At 53.0% G+C, this 20,148-nt stretch overlaps 1 protein-coding gene across 1 annotated transcript; it reads right to left on the minus strand.

Moving 5' to 3' along the window:
- Positions 1–375: 375 nt before the first annotated feature.
- Positions 376–10,603, minus strand: CEACAM18 (CEA cell adhesion molecule 18; the record flags this gene model as incomplete). Its single annotated transcript, XM_079118714.1, has 6 exons — positions 376–554; positions 4,415–4,556; positions 5,577–5,849; positions 7,372–7,644; positions 8,827–9,180; positions 10,513–10,603. 6 exons carry the CDS (start codon positions 10,601–10,603, stop codon positions 536–538), a joined length of 1,152 nt encoding a protein of 383 aa, XP_078974840.1. The 3' UTR covers positions 376–535.
- Between the last annotated feature and the right edge of the window lie 9,545 nt (positions 10,604–20,148).

The following is a 20,148-nucleotide window of genomic DNA, read 5'->3' on the forward strand; positions in this document are numbered from 1 at the left end:
GATCCTATCAAGTGCAGCTTCACGTTATAGGTTTCTAACTCAGAATTCAGCGTTTGTGGTCTCTAAGGATGACAGATTAGCTCAACAGGAGTAGCGCCCGTTTAAGCAAATGTCAGTCTCCGGGCATTGACTGGTTGTTTCCTTTCCCGTCTTCAGCAATGCTGAGCTGGGGCTTTCTTCAGCATCTCTGATGATTCTATGGCTTTAGAATCACCAAAGCAGATGGAGAGGAGGTGACAGACTAGAGTGCAGAGCTCAGAGCTGGACCCACCCCAGCCTGCATCCCATTGGTCAGCTATGATTGACAAGTGGAGTGGCCAATGGCCATGCTGCCCATAATGTCATCTCTCAGGTCTTAGATGGGGTCTTCAGACTTCTAGAAACCTCCATCTTCCAAGTTCTGTTCCTGACTGTCCCTACCAGAGACACCCTGAGCTCCTTTCAAAGTCCAGTTGCTCCCAATTGGGACTCAGCTCTTCTCCCTCGCTGTCCGCTCACCTCCTTGCTGGTCCAGGGTTGTCCTCCAGGTCTCCAGTCATGTAGCCTGATTCCTCCTAGGGGGAAGAATGAAGGAAGAGGTCAAGTCCCAGGTCTGTAAGTCCTGGGCAGACTGAGAGATGAAGGAGCCCAGCTTCTCACCAAGCCCCGTCTCAAGGGACCCTAGGAGCTGGAAGGGAGGGCTCTGGGGTCTTACCCTCTACACCAAGAACCCTCAGCATTCCCAGACTTTCCTTTTTAATATCTGGTTCTCTTAATATCAGAAGAAAAATGAACATAATCCACCCTGGACTGTATGCATCTTTATACCAAAAACAGAGTTTTAATAATGTTTTTATAGAGGAGGGACTGGGGACTTGGACCCCCGGCCGTGTGGGTTCCCTGCTTCACTGCAGATTCCAGCACCTGTGAGTTTGGTAGCGGCCTGTTCCTAGTAGGCGTCTGGCTTCAGGTGGGTCCCCAACCCTGCTCCGCTGAACGCTCCAAGACCTTGTGTCTTCTGAGATCAGCCTTGTGGATGGACAGGCAACCCCGCCTTTCTACCCTTGACCCCCAGGCTCCTGGCCTGCCTTTGCCTGCTCTTCCTCCGGTGCCCCGCACACTCTGTCTCTTCCCAAGCTGCCTCTCTTCACCATGTTGGGGCTGAAGCTTTGTCTGCACTGGGGCCTCTGTTTTCCCATGCAACATACTTTCTCAAGGTGTGGCAGGGGGAGGGATAATTTGTGGTTGTCCCTTTATGCTTTTTATTGATTAAAAACATTTTTTTTTACTCTTTGAAACATTTCATGTAATTGGCCTAGAGCAACTGTCCAAAAGAACTTTGTACAACAATGCAAAAGGCCTATACCTGCACGTCCAGTGTGGTAGGCACGGGCTCCGCGAGGCTGCGAGCACTTGACTGACTGTGACTGAGGAACTGAATTTTTTGCTCATTTAATTTTAAGTCATTTTTCAATTTAAATGGCCACATATGGCTAGTGTCTCCCATATTTTCAATTCAAGTCTAAAGTCCCTCCCTTTAAGGTAGTATAAATTAATATTAAATGAAGCAATACTAAAATCTTTTAAAATGTATAACCTTTGAATTAGATGATCTTTCAAATAATTTTGATCTCAAGTTTTCCATTTCAGTTAGGTTTTAATTTAATTTGAATTTTAAGGTTAAAGTTTTGTTCAGTGAGGAGTTTTGGTGTGTTGGATACCGAGGTCTGTGTGCGAGTCTTTTGGAGACTGAACTGAGACTGGACTGGCCCCAGGCCACAAGGGCTGAACCAGACCTAAACCTCATGTCCCTGATGCCCCCACACCTCAGCAACCGGAGGGAGCAGAGAAGACAAGCCTGGGTGGGGAAGTCCGGATCCATGTCACCTGGAAGGACGCTGGCTTTCTCTTGCGCGCCCTGGGAACCATGGCTTGTCAGTGTCACCTGGGGAAAGCTGCTTTCTTGCACGTACACCAGGCCAGGTGCTCCTCGGGCGCTGCTCACGCAGCAAGCTCAGCAAGCTGATGGAGGCCACGTTACTGCTTGTGCAGCCTAACACGGAAACCACCGAGTGGGGGTGGGGGCAGAGCAGAGGGCACTGTCACGCGTCCAGCTGGCTGTCCTGGACAGTGCTGTGCGGGAGGGGGCTCAGCTTACCCGAGATGCGTGAGGGTGGGGGGCAGCGCTCGGCCCGACGCCACTGACTCTCCTCCGCTCTCCCCAGTGAATCCCGTCTCCCGCGCCGCCAGGCACTTTCTTTGGCGCGTCCCCAACCTATCCCTCGGCCCTGGCAACCTGGGCAGTGGACGGGCTCCCCTTTCCTGGACTAGGACCTCAAAGTAGGTCTATCTGCTTCTCCCGTCCGAGCTCAGCAGGAGGAGTCAGGAGTCCTTGGCTCTGGAAGCCTCCCCAAGAGCGAGCTTCTCCGTGTCCACTGTGGTGCGACCTGCGGGCCTCGCTGGACCCTGGGCCAGCATCAGTTCGAGCTCAGAGCTTGCAGGCCGACCAAGCCATCGTGCATGGCACAGCTATGAGCAGCGTTCCCCCGCCAACACCAGGGTGCTACCAGGATCACGAATGTCACCATGACAGTCACCACCACATCGTCACCACTGTCACAAATGTCATCATCACCATTATCACCATCATGACCAGCATCATTGCCACCATCGTCACCATCTTCACCAGACCAGCATCATTGTCACCACTGTCACCATTGTCACCACTGTCACCATCACCACCATCTTCACCGCTGTCACTATCATCACCACTGTCACCATCTTCACCACTGTCACCATCATCACCAGCATCACCACTGTCACCATCTTCACCACTGTCACCATCTTCACCACTGTCACCATCACCACCATCTTCACCGCTGTCACTATCATCACCACTTTCACCATCTTCACCACTGTCACTATCATCACCACTGTCACCATCATCACTACTGTCACCATCTTCACTACTGTCACTATCATCACCACTGTCACCATCATCACCACTGTCACCATCTTCACCACTGTCACCATTGTCACCACTGTCACGATTGTCACCACTGTCACCACCATCTTCACCACTGTCGCCAGCATCACCAGCATCATCACTGTCACCATCTTCACCAGCATCACCATCATCACCAGCATCATCGTCATCACCACTGTCACCATCATCATTGCCAGAACCACTGCAGTGGTTTTGATCTGGAATGTCCCTCAAAGGCCCAAGTGTCCCAGGCCTGGTCCTCACGCCGTGGGTTGTGGGACCTGGCCCCCCCCCCTCCGCTTTCTGGTTGCCGTGGGGTGACTGGCTTGCTCTACCACATGCTCCCTGCTATGGCATGCTTCCTTGCCACAGGTCCAAGAGCAAAGGGACCAGCTAATCATGGACTGACATCTTGGACACATGATCCAGCGTAAACCTTCGTCTTCACCAGTTGACTATCTCAGGTGTTTTGTTACAGTAGCAGAAGGAGGGCTAAGGCAACCACCGTTGTCAGCATTATTAGCACTGTCACCAGGATCTCATTGTCACTGTTACACCACAGCATCACCAAATCGCCAGTGTCACCACTGTCACCCCCATTGTCACCAGCCTTGCCATCACCATCATTAGCAACATCACCAGGATCACTGCCATTTTTAACATCCACTCCAGTGATTCTCAACTGGGGTGCTCTTGACCTCCACATGAACCTCATAGTGCCCGGAGAGAGTTTTAGTTGTCTCAACTGGGGTGGGGGTAGTTTCTATTACTGGCATCAAGAAGGCAGAGGCCAGGGTTGCTGCTCAACCCCCTACAGGACCACTTTACCCCCACCTTGAAGAATTTTCTGTCCCCCAGGGACGGCGGTGCTGACGTTGAGGAACTGGCCCACTGTCTTCTCAGGACCTGCTGTTCCCCGTCCCCCAGTGCAAGTCTTGGATCCCCACGTCATCCTGCAGGGCAGGCATGACTCTTGGCCTCCTCCAGGAGGGACTGGGGAAGCTCTGGGAGAAGTGACCTGCCCAGGACCTCCTGGCCAGCCAGTGCAGAGCGGGGGCTTGAACACACTGCCCAACCTCTTCCTGCACAGTCGACCTCTGGCACCTGTCTCCCCACTTGCTTGGCAACACGTGACTCCTGGGTCCAGACAAGTGCTGGAGGCCTGACGTGCACCCTCTCATTGTCACCCCTGCCCCCTAGGCAGAGATCAAGACCCACATCTTCAACTCGGAGAAACTGGGCCGGAGGGGAGGGAGGTCCTGGCAGCTGTTTGGAATCGGCCGGGCTCTCACTACCCACCATCTCCCACAGCTTCTGGCCCTGGGGCCTGTCCGTCTGCTCCAGCTCCTGGCTTCTCTCCCTCTACAGCCCTGCCTTTCCATCTGCAGCCAGAGCTGGCCCTTGAGTCCCAGCCCCAGCCAGCTCTGCCCCTGCCAGAGCGATGGGCACCTGCTGAAGTGGAGTTTGACCAGGCAGTAGACCAGGATCCCACAGAGGCAGCCGCAGCCCAGGACTGTCACCACAATGAGAAATACCACCAAGGAGCCTGAGATGTAGGCATCAGTGCGAGGAGGAGAAGCAGGCGAGGGTCCTGGGGAGAGAACACGTGGGGGTCAGGACCACCACCCACTCCTCAGTCACCCGCTCCGCTCCCCCCCCCCGCCCCGTGTGCAGAGCACTGTCCTGGGCACCAGGCCGTAGGCAGCCACCAGTGCACAAAGCAGATGTCCTGCCCTCCAGCGAGGAAGCAGAGATGTCCAGTATCATTGCTGGCAGCCGTAGTGTTCCAGAGAGGAATGAACCCTCGGCAGGGGATAGAGAGTGACTCGAAGTCACCGATTCATTGTATGAATGTCCACTGGTCACCAACTGTGTGCCTGACACCATGTTAAGCACTGGGGACAAATGACAAGCAAAGAGCTCCCAGCCTCTGGAGCAGCAAGTGTGGTGCCTGGCACATCCCAGGAGCAGAGCAAGCAGGCCGAGTGACTGAGTGACCCCCCAGCTCCCCAGCCCCACTGTGTGTCCTGCCCCTGCTGGCAGCTGGCTCTGGGACAAGCCAGGCTGACTGCTCCTGGCCCTTTCTTGCAATATCATTGTTGTAAAGGGACGCTGGTTGTTCTGACACTGCCGATGGGGAAACTGAGTCTGGGGATTGTGAGGCTGTCCTTCCTGCAGATGGCCAGGGCTGGGCCAGGATTTGAACCTGGGTCATGAGACCCCAGACTCCCTACTCTTTACTGGCCTATTCCTCGGCTCTCTGGGCATGTCAGTCTCTCTCCTTGACACAGAACACTGGATGTGTGGATGCTGGAAAGCTGCCTTCCCTGTTTTCAAACTCAAGTTCCTGATTCCATGACAGTCACACAGGTAGAATGGTAGCCAGCACTTGGCAGGTGCTCAGTAACTGTCAGCTACCATTGTCCCCCAGGGTCCCCCTGGCTCTGATGTGAGGAGTCTGGAGCAATCAGAGGAGGCAGCCTCGGACCTAGACTGAGGCAGGGAGGACTCCGCCCAGAAGCCGTGAGCGTGGTGTGGCACTGCCTGGGAAAAGCCAGGGAGGGGAGAAGACCCGGAGGGGGTGAGCCTGGGAGGGGGCTGCCGCACTCACGGGGAGGCTGAATCCTGGTGTCCCTGTACAAGGTCAGCTGGGCCACCGGGTTCTCTGCGATGCATCGGTAATTGCCCATCTGCTCCCAGGCCACGATGGAGAAGTTCATCTTTGCCTCTGAGCTCAGCAGGGAGCCGTTGTGGAGCCAGTGGTACTTGGCATCTGGGTTGGAATAGCAGGAACACTCCAGCTCCACCCTGGAGCCGATCCCAGCTGTCAGGGCGCCGTTGAGGATGTCGAGGTTGGTGTACAGCTGCAGGTAGTCAGGCCCATCTGCAACGACAGGGCAGGAGACCTGCAGCTTCCGACCCCTGTGGAGGGGTCAGGCTCCCATGGAGCCCGCCCCCAGCTTGGAGGTGCCCCTACTCTGCCCCACAAGCTGGCCCGGGCCCCCCCCCCCCCGCCCCCGTGCCAGGCAGGGGAGCCGTGGCAGCAACATCAGGAGCAGTGACAGCATCTGCCACCATCAGCCCTATGGCCGCCCCTCACGTCCCGGTGAGACGTCCTCAGGCGAGAGCACGCACGTTGGTGTGCCGTGGGCCAGGGCGTGTGCCGATCCCTGGACGCCTGCACATGCTTGTTGAATACCCACAACTCAGGTGGTCCGTTCCAGGTTACAGATGAGAATGGGCCTCAGAGGAGACCAATCGGGGTTTGAGTGCCCCGTGGACACAGAGCATCAGGCACGTCTTGGGGCTCGGGAGCAATCGCCCTGTGTAGCTCCGTGTCCTGGTCTTGGTTCTATGTGACCCGTAGGGGCCACACAGAGGTAAGAATTTGTCTGTCTCGTGACTTTAACTTCCTCAAATGGTGCCATGACCTGCGCCTTAGGAAATACAAGGGACCAGAGTGGTTCCAGTTTGAGGTGTGAGTGTAATTTTAGACATGTGATTGTTTTTTTCAGTTGTAGATGGACACAGTACCTTTATTTTATGTGGTGCTGAGGATTAAATCCAGTGCCCCACACATGCTAGGCAAGCGCTCTACCACTGAGCTGTAGCCCCAGTCCAGATGTGTGATGATGATGATGATTATGTATTTTTTTAAGTTGAAAAATGTGAAAAGCTCTGTAGTTCATGGAATATAGTCATGAATCCTGTGTGGCATATTTACAAGTCCCAGGTGTTTGATTGACAAGAGCTGTTTGAGAATGTGAGGTGGTGGGGATTCTGAACTTGCCTTGGTGGGCAGTTGAAGTTTTCCATAAAGGGAAAAGGATGCTTGAGATGCACGATGAGGTTTTTTTCAGTACTGGGGATGGAACACAGAGCCTCAGGCGCTGGGCAGGTGCTCCACCCCCAGTCACTAGGTTTTTGAATCAAGCTTCCTGTTGGAGGCCTGTACTCGGTTCAACTGAAGTCAAAGGAGATGTTTGAGTAAGTTTCAAAGAGAGCAGAGAGAGGAATGAGCAGAAGTGGAACGCTCCAGGGAAAGTCGGACCTTGAAACCTGAATCGACTGCATCAACTTAAATTTACCAATTTAAGATATGCTTGCTTGTAAGCAGTCCCCTCTGCACACAAAAGCCAGACCTCAATAAACTCCCACGGCCCATTTCTAATGTCAGACATGGAGACAAGGGTTCCTTTTTAAAATCCAGCACAGCCTGGTGCTGAGTGGGGCAGGGGGACAGTTCTGGATCCCCAGAGCTAAAAAGCCGGAGCTGGGATTCGAACCTGGACCAAGCAGGTGCAGAATGGCCCACGGTGTGCCCGCTCTCCTGTCCTGCCCGCCTTGTGGCCTCATCCCAGGAAGGCCTTGCCCTGGCCTCTCACCCACCACCCCAGACCACTCACAGGCCACAGTCAGAGAGACGGTGTTACTTTTCTGAAGAATCTCTGGGAAGCTCTCTATGGCGCACTGAAGAGTCCTGTCATGGCGGCTGACCCTGAGGATGACCAGGGTCCTGCCGTCTGGAGATATCCGTATGCGGTTACTGCTCGAGGTGGGTATGGTGTTCCGGTACCACTTGATGTTGGAGGCGTTGGTGTGGCATTCGGCAGCCACGGAATCCAAGTTCTCCACCAGGGAGCTGGCGTTGGCCGAGAGGCTCGGGGGGTCCCCCAGCTCTGGGTGAAGCAGGAGGAGAGGTTAGGTGTGGGGTCTGCCTCCCCAAGCTCTGCTCCTCCAGGGTGGTTTCAGGTTGTGTGGAAGAGAAGCCAAGTGCTGTGAGCTGAGAGGGTCGGAGAAGCAGGCAGTGGGCAACCAGGCTGCCAAGGCGGACCCTTGCCTGGGCCCTGTGGCTCGTCTGCTGCAATATGGTGAGCTCTCGGCAGAACCACCAGGGCTAGTGGTTTCTGAATCCCAAACGGGGAACCCTCTTCTGAGGAGCCATGGCATCTGGATGCCCCATAAGGGCTCCCGTTCTCTGGATCTAGTTCACTTTACAAATGCTCCCTCCAACCTGCAGTAGAACACAAGGGTAGGTGTGTCCCCCCCCACCCCCCCACCCCCACCCCGGCTACAGAGGAGACTGAAGACCACAGAGAGAAGGCACCTGGCCCGAGGCCACGCAGCATACACCTAGTCAGAAGCCAACAGAGGGTTTCCTGACTTCAACATTGACATTCTCATCCCCTGGCCCCGGGGAGCCCCCAGGAGCTGTCTGACGGCTCCTGGGTTAAGCCTTGTAGGATATCCACCCCTGAAGCATGGGAGGGACCGATGGCTGTGTCTCACCTGTAGGTGGGTGGGGGGTGGCCCTCCCATCGCTGCCTTCTGTTGTATAAGGTTCCATCTTAGCAAACTAGAGAGAGATTCAACTGACCCTGAAGCTACCATGAGAAAGGCCCATGGATAGAGCCACATGGTGGGTAATCACAGTGGCTTCCAGGACCCCGGGGCCTCTGTCAAACAGCCACAGGAAACAGCAGTCATCAGCCTGCAGGAGCCTGGGGGTCGATTCTCCCTCCTATGAAGCCTCTACCTAAGATTAGCCCTGGCCAGAATCCTTGGGAAACTCAGAACAGGAAATGCAGCTAAGCCACACCTGGACCTGATAAGGTAGGGGTTGCTTTCTGCAGCTGGCCTGCGGCTGTGTGCCAAGCAGCAGCAGAAAATTCACACTTTAATGAACCCAGAGCCACCAGGATGGCGAGCGGCCTTGTCTGCAGGAGAAGCTAGGCGGCCATCGCCAGGGCTCCCCCTTGCTGTCTGGAGAGACCCAGACTGCATGGTCTCCAAGGAGTCCCCTCCCAGAGCCTTCGGGTCCAGCTCCCCTCTGGGTGGGCTAGGGGTGACCTGCCATTCACCTAGAATCTGCAGCCAGCCGGTGGCTCTTTGGGTCCCGTTGCCAGTGTCCACCCGAACCGTGTAGTTCCCCGTGTCGTTTAGTGTACACCTCCGGAAGGCCAGGTAGCCTCTCGAGTTCACCGTCACCAGGTCGCTGTACAAGGGCCCAGGGAGCTGGGAATCGGGGGGCCTGTAGCTGATGATCATGGTTTCTGCGCTGTCCTCCACACCCCGGTACCAGCTGTATTCCTGAACATCCTCGGGCACATTCTCCAGGGTCAGGAGATTCCTGTATCCCTCGATGCCTATGAGTGAGTCCGGGCTGATGAAGAGCTGACCAGAGGCCTGGCTGATCCCACAGGCCAGCAGGCCGGCTGCCACAGACAGAAGAGGAAAGAGGAGCGCTGAGCCATCTAGGGAGTCCAGCTCCCGAGTGACGCCCTGGCCGGACCCTTCCTCTCCACCCTCTGGTCTGTTATTTCCTTTATCACCTCCTAGCCCACCCTCCCCTTTGTCACTCAGCTCCCATCCATCCTCACAGCACAGTCACGTGGGTCTTAATGAAACCCAAGTCCTGACCCTGCTGCCTTCTGCTCAGTCACCTTCTCTGGTTCCCCAGCCTTCCCATGGTGAAGTTCTGACTCAGCCCACTCATGGGACAGTCTCAGCAGGAGCTGGTGAGGACTCGCCTCTCCCTGCCTCCTTTTGGGCCACGCTTGCCCCTCCCCTCCCCACTCCTTCATTCATCCATGTATTTAGTTTTCAGAAGACATGGCTTCCCTGCTCTTGGTCACACAAGGAGCTCTCCTAACTCCAGCTTGGCACACGCTGCTCCCTTCCCAACACAACTCCCTGCTCCCCCGCTGCACCCTCTCTCCTCGGCTCTGATGTCTCCTCCCCCCAGCCTGGATCAGGAGCTCCCGCCAGCCTCCCCCAGCTTCCCCCAGCCTCCTAGACTTCCCTCATCCCAGCCCAGGGCCCTGGGTTATCAGGGCCTGATGACAGGTGTATATCAACCTTGGACCCAGAGCTCCAGGGAGGGCAGGGCCTGGACTGCCTTGCTCCACGGAGTCCGCAGCACCCGGAGCGGAACCGGGCAGTGCTGGGCAGGGGCTGTCTGGGTGGTAACTTGCTCTGAGGCGCTCTACACACGTCCAAATCTGGAGTGGGTGGTGAATGGGGGTGGGACCTGTTACCACCCAGGACACAGTGGGTGTCCTCTGCTCTGTGTAGCCCGCCTTGGCTGTGGGAGGAGCCAAAGGTGCCTGAGACCCTGGCTCCAGGCCTGGGGGCAGGGGCACTGGATTTGTTCAGGGACAGTACCACGGCTGCCAGTGAGGGATGCTAGTTGTGCACACGGGGGCCCAGAGGGTCCTGGGTTGGGAAGGGATCCAGCCTGAGAGGCAGAGCAGGGACCAGGCAGACGGGGTCCAGGGAGGGGTAGTTACAGGCGGCTGGTGGTCCAGGTCCACGGCTCTTGGTGGATGGATTGAGAGCTGCATGTGTCCCCAGGGGCAGAGTGTGCCTGCACATTCGTCCTGTGGCCTGTGTGGGTCTGTGTCTATGGTGAGGCGGGTCCAGGTGTGTGAGCCCAAGAAAGTCCTGTGAGGGTCCTTCCCTCCCCTCTCCCACCCGTCCTGGGGGCTAGGGCTGTGCCCTGGATGGGGATGTTTCTGGCTCCTTCCTAGCCAGACTCCCCAGCTGACCTTCCCTGGGTCCTGGAAAATAGGTCTGCTCCAGCTCACCCACAAGGAAGAGGCGCCTCCAGGGGCCCAGCCTGGGTCCGGAAAGGTCCATGAGCTGCCCGGGGTCCCCAGAAGGAGGGTCCTCCCAGAGCCTGCAGCCTCCTCTCCTCTCGCCAACCTGCGTCTCCCCAGATGTGCTCTGTCCTGTCCTCTCTTCTCGGTGCTTGTCCTCCCCAGGGTGGACTCTGCCCGGCAGGGCGGGAGTGGAGCAGGAGGGGCCCCGGGAGTAGTCCTTATCTTTATGGCTTCATGTTGCCTTTGGCTTATTTCTTGACTATCTTATTTTTATATTTATGTATATAATATTTATAACACAGGCTCGCTGCTGGGAAAACCAGGAAACACAGACAAGCACCATAAAGACCAGACAGGAAGTGTTTTAGCCTGCTTCCCTCTGATCTGGTGTTCCTTCACCGGGCTGTGCTCGCTTCCTATTGCCAGCTCGCTTTCTGCCTGGCTGCTCTTTCCCTCCACAGTGTGCTTCCCCGGGGGTCTGGACATCCTTCCCCAGGGCCCTGGGACACCCAGGCTGAACTCCATGCAGGTTTATTCCGCGTGACGTTCCCGGCCACGGGACCCCAGGGTGGTGGTGGTTCCCTGGGTCACCACACAGCCAGGAAGCTCCCATCACCTAGCGACCTCTTGGGCATCCCTGCTTCTACCACAGTGCACGTGTGAGGCACTGGGTTCCCGCCTCAACACTACAAAAAAATGAACACATCAAATAAAGGTATTGTATCCATCTACAACTAAAAAAAATATTTAAAAAAAGAATGAAATGGCTTAAAGAGCACAGGTCGGTGTCCCTCTCCTATAGAGGGCGGGTAGCATGAAGTCCGGGTGAGTTCGACAGCTTCGTGTCATGAGGGACCCAGGCTCCCTCTAGGATTCTCCTGCCCCCTCCCCCATCCAACATGTCCACATACCTGACAGCAGGAAGAAGGAGGGTGGGAAGACTCCCTGAGTGAAGGGCACTTGCTGAGGTGGCTCAGGACACTTCTGTCTGTACCTCATTAGCCAAACTGGGGCCACCCCTAACTCCAGGGGAAGCTGGTGAATGTAGAATGTAAAGCCTCCCCTCCCCCTTTTTTCTGGGCTCCCATGCATCTAAGGTCCTTGTTACTAAGGAAGAGTGGGGATGGATGTTGGGGAAGAACCCATCGTGGGACATCCCTTTAAGAGAGAGTTTTGTGTCAAATCATTGCAGAAAAGTGTCTCTCCCTTGTAGCCAGACTGTGCATGGCTGAGGACACTTGCTTGGGGACAAGATGGAAGAACTGGCTTTATCCCTGAACTCATGGCATGACACTGAGTATTTCATGCATGAGCTTTTCTTGGGGACCCTGCTCTCAGGACACTTAGAAGATACCTCCACTGCTAGGTGCGGAGGCACCTGCCTGTAATCCCAGCGACTTGTGAGTCTTCAAGGCCAGCCTCAGAAACTTAGCAAGACCCTAAGCAACTCAGTGAGACCCCGACTCAAAATAGAAAAAATAAAAAGGGGCTGGGGATGTGACTCCGTGGTCAAGCACCCCTCATTCAATCCGCAGTTTAAAAAGATGCCTCCACCTTCAGAAGCCCATTCTCATTCCCTCGGGTGGGCCCCGGAGCTGAACGTGGCCCACCCCATCTTGGATCCTTGAAGTGTCTCATCTGAAACCCTGTCCATTTAGGCAGGAGTGGTGGCAACCAGTGACCACCCAGGGGCAGGTGGGAACGTGGTGAGAAGCCCCAAGTAACCTTTAGCCTCTTTCTGGAATCTAGTTTTGTTCCTTCTTATTTATCAAAGCAGCAAAATGTCCCAGTCCCTCCCAGGGCAAAGTGCTACCCAGTACAGCCAGACTGGATGCTAACACAGCACAGCTCCCCCTGCTAATTGCTCCTGGAAACCAAGGGGATGTTAACTTGAGATCTTTGGGCAGCAGCAGACAGGTGGGGTTCTGATAAACCTCTGACCCCACTGGGGAAGCCCCTCACCCCAAAACATCACAGCACCAGGGGAAGCCATGGAGTTATGTGAAACAGCATCCTTGATCTTGTCTATCCTCCTGGGAGGAACTATTCCTGCAGTTAGAACTGTGTAGAGATGGGAGAGTGAGGAGCCCCTACCCAGCTTTCAGAGAAGACAAGGTGGGTGGTACGATAATAAGAACATCACCAGTGATACCATTAATAATAAGAACTGTATCCTGTAACTCTCTTTCCTCTTTAGTGCGACTGTAAATCTTGAGGTAAGAATCTGTGGTGGGCAGGGTCAGAGCCAGGAAGCAGAAAGCATTTGGTGGACAAAGAGGGACGGATCCAGGGAGGCAGAGAGGGGTGCTGTGATCCCCGTAAGTCTGGGTGGGCAGCAGGGGGTGCCCTCACCAGGGCAGGGGAGGCTGCATTGGGTGCACAGTGTAAGGGGGATTCCACGACAGATGGAAAACTGCCTGATCTTCCTGGGCCTCCATGTCCTCATCTGTAAAGTGGGCACCACAGCTCCTACCTTTATAAACCTGGGAACTGAAACCAGGCAGAATAAAATGAACAACCAGAGCAACAAGAACAAACTGCAGCGATGAAAGCCAACGAGAGAGATGGGCCATTCTTTTATCAAAACCCTGGAATCCAGTCCATGCAGAGCCAAGTCTACCCCTCAGATTTTCCAGGCAAGAGACTCAATGCATTTTTTTTTTTCATTCAAAATAGTGAAAACCGTGACTTTCTTGTGTGAACATTAATTCCATTGTGGTGATTCCTGGATGTGGTCTGAGGCACACATTGCGAGAGAGGCTGTGATATCAGACGTGAAGCCCTGGAGGATGAAGATCTAGAACAGTAAATGTCCAAGGGCTGCTGAAGCTCGTAGAACGGCCGTCCTGACACATGACGGTGACATGTCCCTAGTCAACCCATCTCCATCTGTTCAGTGGGGTTGGTCCTCCTAGAGACCTCTAATGGCCTCTGTCCAGGGAGGAAGGGGTCTGGTATGTGTGCTCGTGCGTTCTTTCTTACCTACTTGGAGCTATTTTTCTGTGTGTCACATTTTCAATATTACTAGAAAGAAACTCACACTTACCCAGGTTTGGCTGACTCATGCTCTATATGCCGGAAGTCCCCATGACTCACCACAATCCCTGTCTACATCCTTTTGAGCTTCAACCTTCCTTGGAGCCATTCAAATAACCTCAGAACAGGCCAGGAGGAAAAAAGACAGTAATGGATTTTGCACACTGTATGGAAATGAATCAAGATTGCATTTCTGCTCCTTGCCATCAGGAATTTTGTTTTCAGATGTAGTCCCAGCTCTCCTCTCTCCTACAAGAAACATTTCAGAGCAAATCTTACTCCTTGTTCATAGCAATTTGACTCTTTTTCTGAGAATTGTCTCTGAACAGAATTGAAATGAGACTCTTAGGATGACTTGCTTATGCCTAAAAGAAAACACCTGCGTGTTCAGGATTCTGGAACTGTCTTCCCTCCCTTGGGCATTATCACTGGGCTTAGCCTGTGTGTGACTTGTGTATGTCCAAGTGTGTGTACGTGCTTTTTATTTCAAATACTGGGTTAATTTTCTTTGAACACAGATTTCCAATAATCTGTGAATAGACATGAAGATGTCATATCTATTCTAAGCATCCCAACAGCTCCAGAGTCCCGGAGGACACCTAATTTTTAAGCTTGAATGTTTCTTTATCTTTCAGTGGACACTTGATGAGTTCAGCTTTATCCATGATCTTGGCTATATATTCATACAGTGCAGAATCTATAAGTTGGAAAGTGAAATAAAAATTGAATTAATTTTCATCACATTGTCCCCCCCAAATTAAACCCATAGAAAAGTTTTAAAGTCCAAATGGAAAATATTAGCAGAATGGAATGCAAATATATTTTCATGATTAGCCATCATTATTAAATACAAATAAGTGATAAATACAACAGATAATCATATTTAGGATGGAAGGGGCATATCTCTGTGATGGATGTAAGTGTGCCTCTAACAGGTTGTAGAATTGTGACTCGTTACTCATTCTTCTGACTAACGATGAACTTGAACGCTGATCTAGGACCCACGGTGAAAAGCCTTTACCCGAACTCCTCTCAGAGACCTGGCCAATGCTCCAAATCCATCCTTTTAATTTTCGTTTATATTTACTAAGACCCCAGATGCAAGATTGAACTATATTTTCAACAGAATAAAACCGATAGCTCGATTCTTACCCCAAATCCATAGCTGTAGTCTAAACACGAGGAAAGCACCAGGTAGTTCCAGCAGAGGAGCGTCTACAGATACCTGCTGGCTGCTGCCCAGGACCCCCCAGGCCAGGACAGCCAGGGGCGCAGGCAGGAGGCTAAAGGCGATATGGTGTCCTGGGTGGGGCCAGGGAGGAGGACAGTGGGAAACACAAATAAGCTATGGACTTGACTCATTGATAAGATACCAGTAACGACTTATTCATTGTGACACATTGTAACAAATGCACGGTACCAAAGCAAGATGTCCATCATGTGGGAACTGGGCGGGGCGGATGGCACCTCTCGGCTGGCTTCCCAGGGTTCTGTGTTCTGAAACAGCTCTGAATCGAGGCTACTTTATTTTAACTTAAATTAGATGTATTTTAAACTGCTACCTAAAACATAAGAATTGAAGATACCAATGGGGTACCATGCGCTATTTCAGTACCCACAAAACGCTGCGTTGTGTGCAGGTCAGGCCAAACTCAGCTCCTCACACCTTCACCGTGTCTTTACGGTGAGAACGCTCCAAGTCCTCGCACCTGAAGCGCACAGCCTGCAAGAGCTGATCAGCATTTAACATTCCCCCCAAGAGTGGGATGAATTTATAACAGAAGCAAAGTTGTTTTTTTTTTAAATAATGGAAACTGTAGGGATATTTTATTTCTTATTTTTTAAAGGTGGAATAAAGTAAGTGAAAAATAAGTGATAGAGGGAGGATCAGTGGAGCAGAAGGAGGAGGCTGAGGGGTGGGGAGGAGGGAAAGGGGAGGAAAGGTGGGATGAATTTGGCAAAAGGAGCTACATGCATATGTGAACATACCACTGTGGATTCCGCCTTTATGTATCCCTACAAAGCACCAATTAAGACAAATAAGTATTTAGGAAAACACAATCAGGCATTGGAGTTTTACCTGTGATGCAGGGTTCATCTGAGTTTTTTTGTACCAGCTTTACCGAGATTTACTTCAGATGTCACACAAGTCACCCTGTTAAAGTATATAATTTGCCATTTGTGGTGGCACATGCCTGTAATCCAGCAGCTCAGGAGGCTGAGGCAGGAGGATCAAAATTCAAAGCCTGCTTCAGAAACTTAGTGAGGCTCTAGGTAACTTAGCAAGACCCTGTCCCAAAATAAAAAATTAAAAGGTCTAGGGATGTGACTCAGTGGTAAAGCACCCAGGATCAATCTCTAGTACTTAAAAAAGAGAAAGAAAGAAAGAAAAAAAAAGATGCAATTTAGTGTTTCAGTAACCATCACCACAACCGATTTTAGTAACCCTCTAGGCATCCCAAAAAGAAACCCTGCACTCTGTACACCCGCGCCCCATGCCCCCCCAGCCCCTGTGACCGCTTACATTTTCTCTCTACCCTGCATATATAAGTAGACTTTATCTATATGTATGAACTAAACATACATATAAGGCAGATCTGTAGAGAAATAAAGTAGGTAAGTTTCGTATGCATACACGTGTGTGGCTTCCACACGCCACGCCTGTGCGTGCATCCCCCACACGCCTACTCGGTGCGTCTCTATTCATTTGCATGTGTATACATGTTTTTTCCAATACAGCTCGATGGCCGAGGAAATGTAACCCACTTTTTCTCCTCTAGTTAACAGAGCTATGACAAGCACTTATCAAATTTCTCCCTCTAAGGACAGTTTCACATTTCCATTTTCATGTAGTTATGACAGTTTCGAGAAGCTTGTGGTCTTTGATTATGCTGTGGACTTCAGAGCTAGCCACCTGGGCTGGCTCAGAACACACTCGAGTAGGATAAATAAGAGCACCTCATGGTGGCAGCAGCAGAGGTGGGAAGTCGAGCGGGGCTCTGTCTGTCCCCCCACCAGAAGTCAAGTCTGTGGTCTGATTGAACCACCAGACCTCCTTCCCCTCAAGTGAGGGGACCCGCTCACCTGAGCTGGTGGTGGGTGTCTGCTTTGCTTTCTCCACAGCAATGACAGGGCTCTCTTTTCGATGCTGGGGATTGAACCCAGGGCCTTGTGCATGCTGGTCAAGCACTCTACCAACTGAGCTACCTCCCCAGCCCCTTGACATGGCTCTTGAAAGCCTTGCTGCCTTCACAGGCTTAAGGACAAGCTCAACCAACCGGCTTCACTTCCCTGATCTTCATCTCTGGGTCATGTTGTCCTTGGAGCCCAAGACATCATCTCCAGCAAATAGTGGCTCATCATTTTCTTTTGCCCCCCACCTTTTCCCCCTTCTAATTTGGAAAATTGAAAATATAACCCGATTGCAATTGGTCATCCGTATATACATTTTTAATCAGTAATATCTGGCTGCTGACGTGAGCCACACTGACGCGGACAGAGGTGCTTAACTCTTAGGACGTTAGTGTGAAAGTTCTGCCTAAAACAGACAGAGCTCCTGGTCTGTTTTTTGAAAAATGCATTAGTTCTGCTCCATTCACACGCATCCCGCCACCCACCCTTGCAAGTGCACAGTTCGGTAGTTTGTACTATTTCCACAGCCCGGCCACTGTGGCCAACGTCCAGTTAAGAACACCTCACACCATGGAAAGAAACCCTGAGCTCACTCCCCAGTCCCCTCCCCGCCCCGCGCCCACTCCTAGTAACCATGGCCCTAGGCCATGTGGATTTGCCTGTTCTGGATTTTTAATAGAAGTGGAGTCATACGCTGCGTGGCCTTTGATACGGGACGGAGGGCCTTGCGCATGCGCTTGGGAAGTGCTCCTGGGCAGAGCCGGCCGTCCCCTTGAGGTTCTCAGGGTGTGTGGGTGTTGTAGTTCTTTGTTTTAATGGAGAGAGGGACTTGCATTGGAGGAGTCTGACCAGCTGCCGCCCAGCTGCGCATGTAGTTTATGGTCCATAACAGTCACAGACTTTATTCCTAACAATAACGGAGCCGGTTTTCCTAACCTATTTAGCTACAGGTTAAATAACCATGATATGCACAAACCCAAACTCAGGGTCCTTCTGGTGACAGGTTGTCTTTTTGTTCCTAGAAGATTCCCAGAGCTGCCACAGCCTGCCTTGGCCTCTGCTGTCTGCATGGCCGAGGCTGCCGTCAGGAAACACTGCAGACTGTGTGGCTTAAAATAGCAGAAACGAGATTTCTCATGCTCCGAAGGCCAGAAGTCAGAAGTCAAGGTGAGGGCAGGCCTGGTTCCTTCTGTGGCTGTGGTGGAGAGTCTGCCCCAGACCTCGCTCAGCTCGGGCCTCCCTGGGCTGTTGGAATCCTTGCAGCCTGCAGCTTGCAGACAACTCGTCTCCCTGCAGTCTCTCTGTCTCCCCTCTTCCTTTAAGGACAATAGAGGTATTGGATTAGCGGCCACCCTAGTGACTTCCACTTAACTGCAAAGACCCTGTTACCAAGCAAGGAAGGTTTAAACCAGTGAATACTAAGTATATGGGGACACAGGTAAGTTTCTAACATCCACCACTCTCAGTTCTCCATTTAGTAAAATAAATAGCATCTTCTTCATAGAAGAGCTAATGTGATTCAAGGAGATTAATAAGCAATTGAGACATTGTGATCACTAAGCCTTTGCTATAAGCAGTTCCTGTCATTAGGTATTTTGGAATGCATAAATGAAGGAATGAGGCCTCAGGAAATGTGCACAGATGAGTGGGTAGATGAGTAACTATAACTATGGTGCACTTTCGGTCCCCTCCTGAAGCCTCTCTCCTCCCACTTCCTCCAACCTGCTCTGAATCTCTTCTTGCTACTACTCAAGGTCTCTGTATTAGACCATTTCCTAATGCTGTAACAAAGTACCTGAGACTGGATACTTCATAAAGAAAGAGAGTTCTTTAGCTCACAGCTTTGGAGGCTTAAAGTCTAGGATTGGGTATCCTCACCTGTTTGACCCTGGTGAGGGCCTTCTGGCTACAGGACAACATGGTCCCTCTTTTTATAATGAACTTCTTTTATGAGAACGAACTGGGGTCCTGTGAGAACTACATTAATCCCTTCTGAGAGTGATGCCCGGTGACCGTATCACCTCCCAGTGTGACCACACTGGGGACAAGCTTCCAACACATGCACCTTTGGTTGTGATGAAACCGTATCCAAACCCTAGCTATTATCCCAACCCCAGCGGAGAAGCCTGTGTGGGAGGAGGAGCAGGACTCATCCAGATACTGTTGGGCCAGCCATCTGGGCAGCCCCTAGCTCGGTCCTGCTGACCGCTGAGATTACCTGTCACAGAGAAGACCTTCCCGGGCTCGCCCCGTCCTACGATCAACACCCAGCTCAGGGCAGATGTTGCCCTGTGAGGATGGAGGGAGGCAGGGACCCTTCTCTGCCCTGGCAGTGGGCACAGCAGTGCACCAGCGGGGTCTGTCTGGTGAGGCCCCTCTTGGTCCACCAGCTCACAGTGGCCTCTCAAGGTGGAAGGGCCGAGGTGGCTCTCTACTGCAAGGGCACCAATCCCACTCAGGAAGGCTCCACTCTTGTGACCTAATGGCCTCCCTGAGGCCCCGCCCCTGAACACCACCACCTCAAGGGTTAGGACCTCAGCACAGGAACTGGCAGGTGAGGGGACATTCCTCTCTTAGCAGCACAGCAGCTATCAACAGGCGCAGGTGTGGGCTCCATGGGGGGACAGCCTGCCCACCTGTGGCAGGACAGGGTGCTGGGAGGTGAGAAATCAGAAAAGACCTACAGGCGGCTGACCACGTCCTTGGGGAGAAGCGTCAGGTGAGCCGGGAGAACGTGGGGAGCTCAGGAGAGCCCCTCCCCAGCCCTGCGCCATTGCCATGTGTCTGCCCCGGCAGGGCTCCGTCTCTGGGAATATCCTCCAGTCTGCTGAGAGGACAGACCACCTCCAGTCTCACGTGAGGCCACGTCCCACAGCTGTGATGCTCCTTGTCCCAGCAACTTGTCTGACTCCCTGGCCCGGGGAGCACCTCGAGGGCAAAGAGGGAGCTGCTGGCAGTGGCCTTTGACCCCACTGCAGAGTGAGCAAGAGGTGGCTGTCTCCACATTTCACCAGGGCCCTGCCCACTTCTATGCTCAGATGCCCACACCTGGCAGCAAGGACTACCCACGGGGGACGGCTCCCTGCTAGGCAGGACATTACTGCATCTCTGGCCTCCACCCACTAGGTGGCAGGAGCTCCACCATGCCCCAGTCAAATATTATGAAATGTCTGCACACGTGGCCCAGGTCCTGGGGGGGTGTGATTGAGCAAGATTGAGAAACATAGTTTGGGACAACACTGTGGCTTCCTCATGCCGGCCCAGGAAGGGACTGATTTGTGGTGCAAAATAAGGGACGCAGCAGCACCTCAGCCTGGGCAGAAGCACTCTCAGACTTGGTGTTCCTATCTCGTGTGCCTCAGAGGACCTCAGAGGTCCAGTCTGACCCCAAGAGACAGGGTGGACATCGTTGAA

Source organism: Sciurus vulgaris (genome assembly GCF_902686455.1).
Source record: "Sciurus vulgaris genome assembly, chromosome: 17".
NCBI lineage: Eukaryota > Metazoa > Chordata > Mammalia > Rodentia > Sciuridae > Sciurus > Sciurus vulgaris.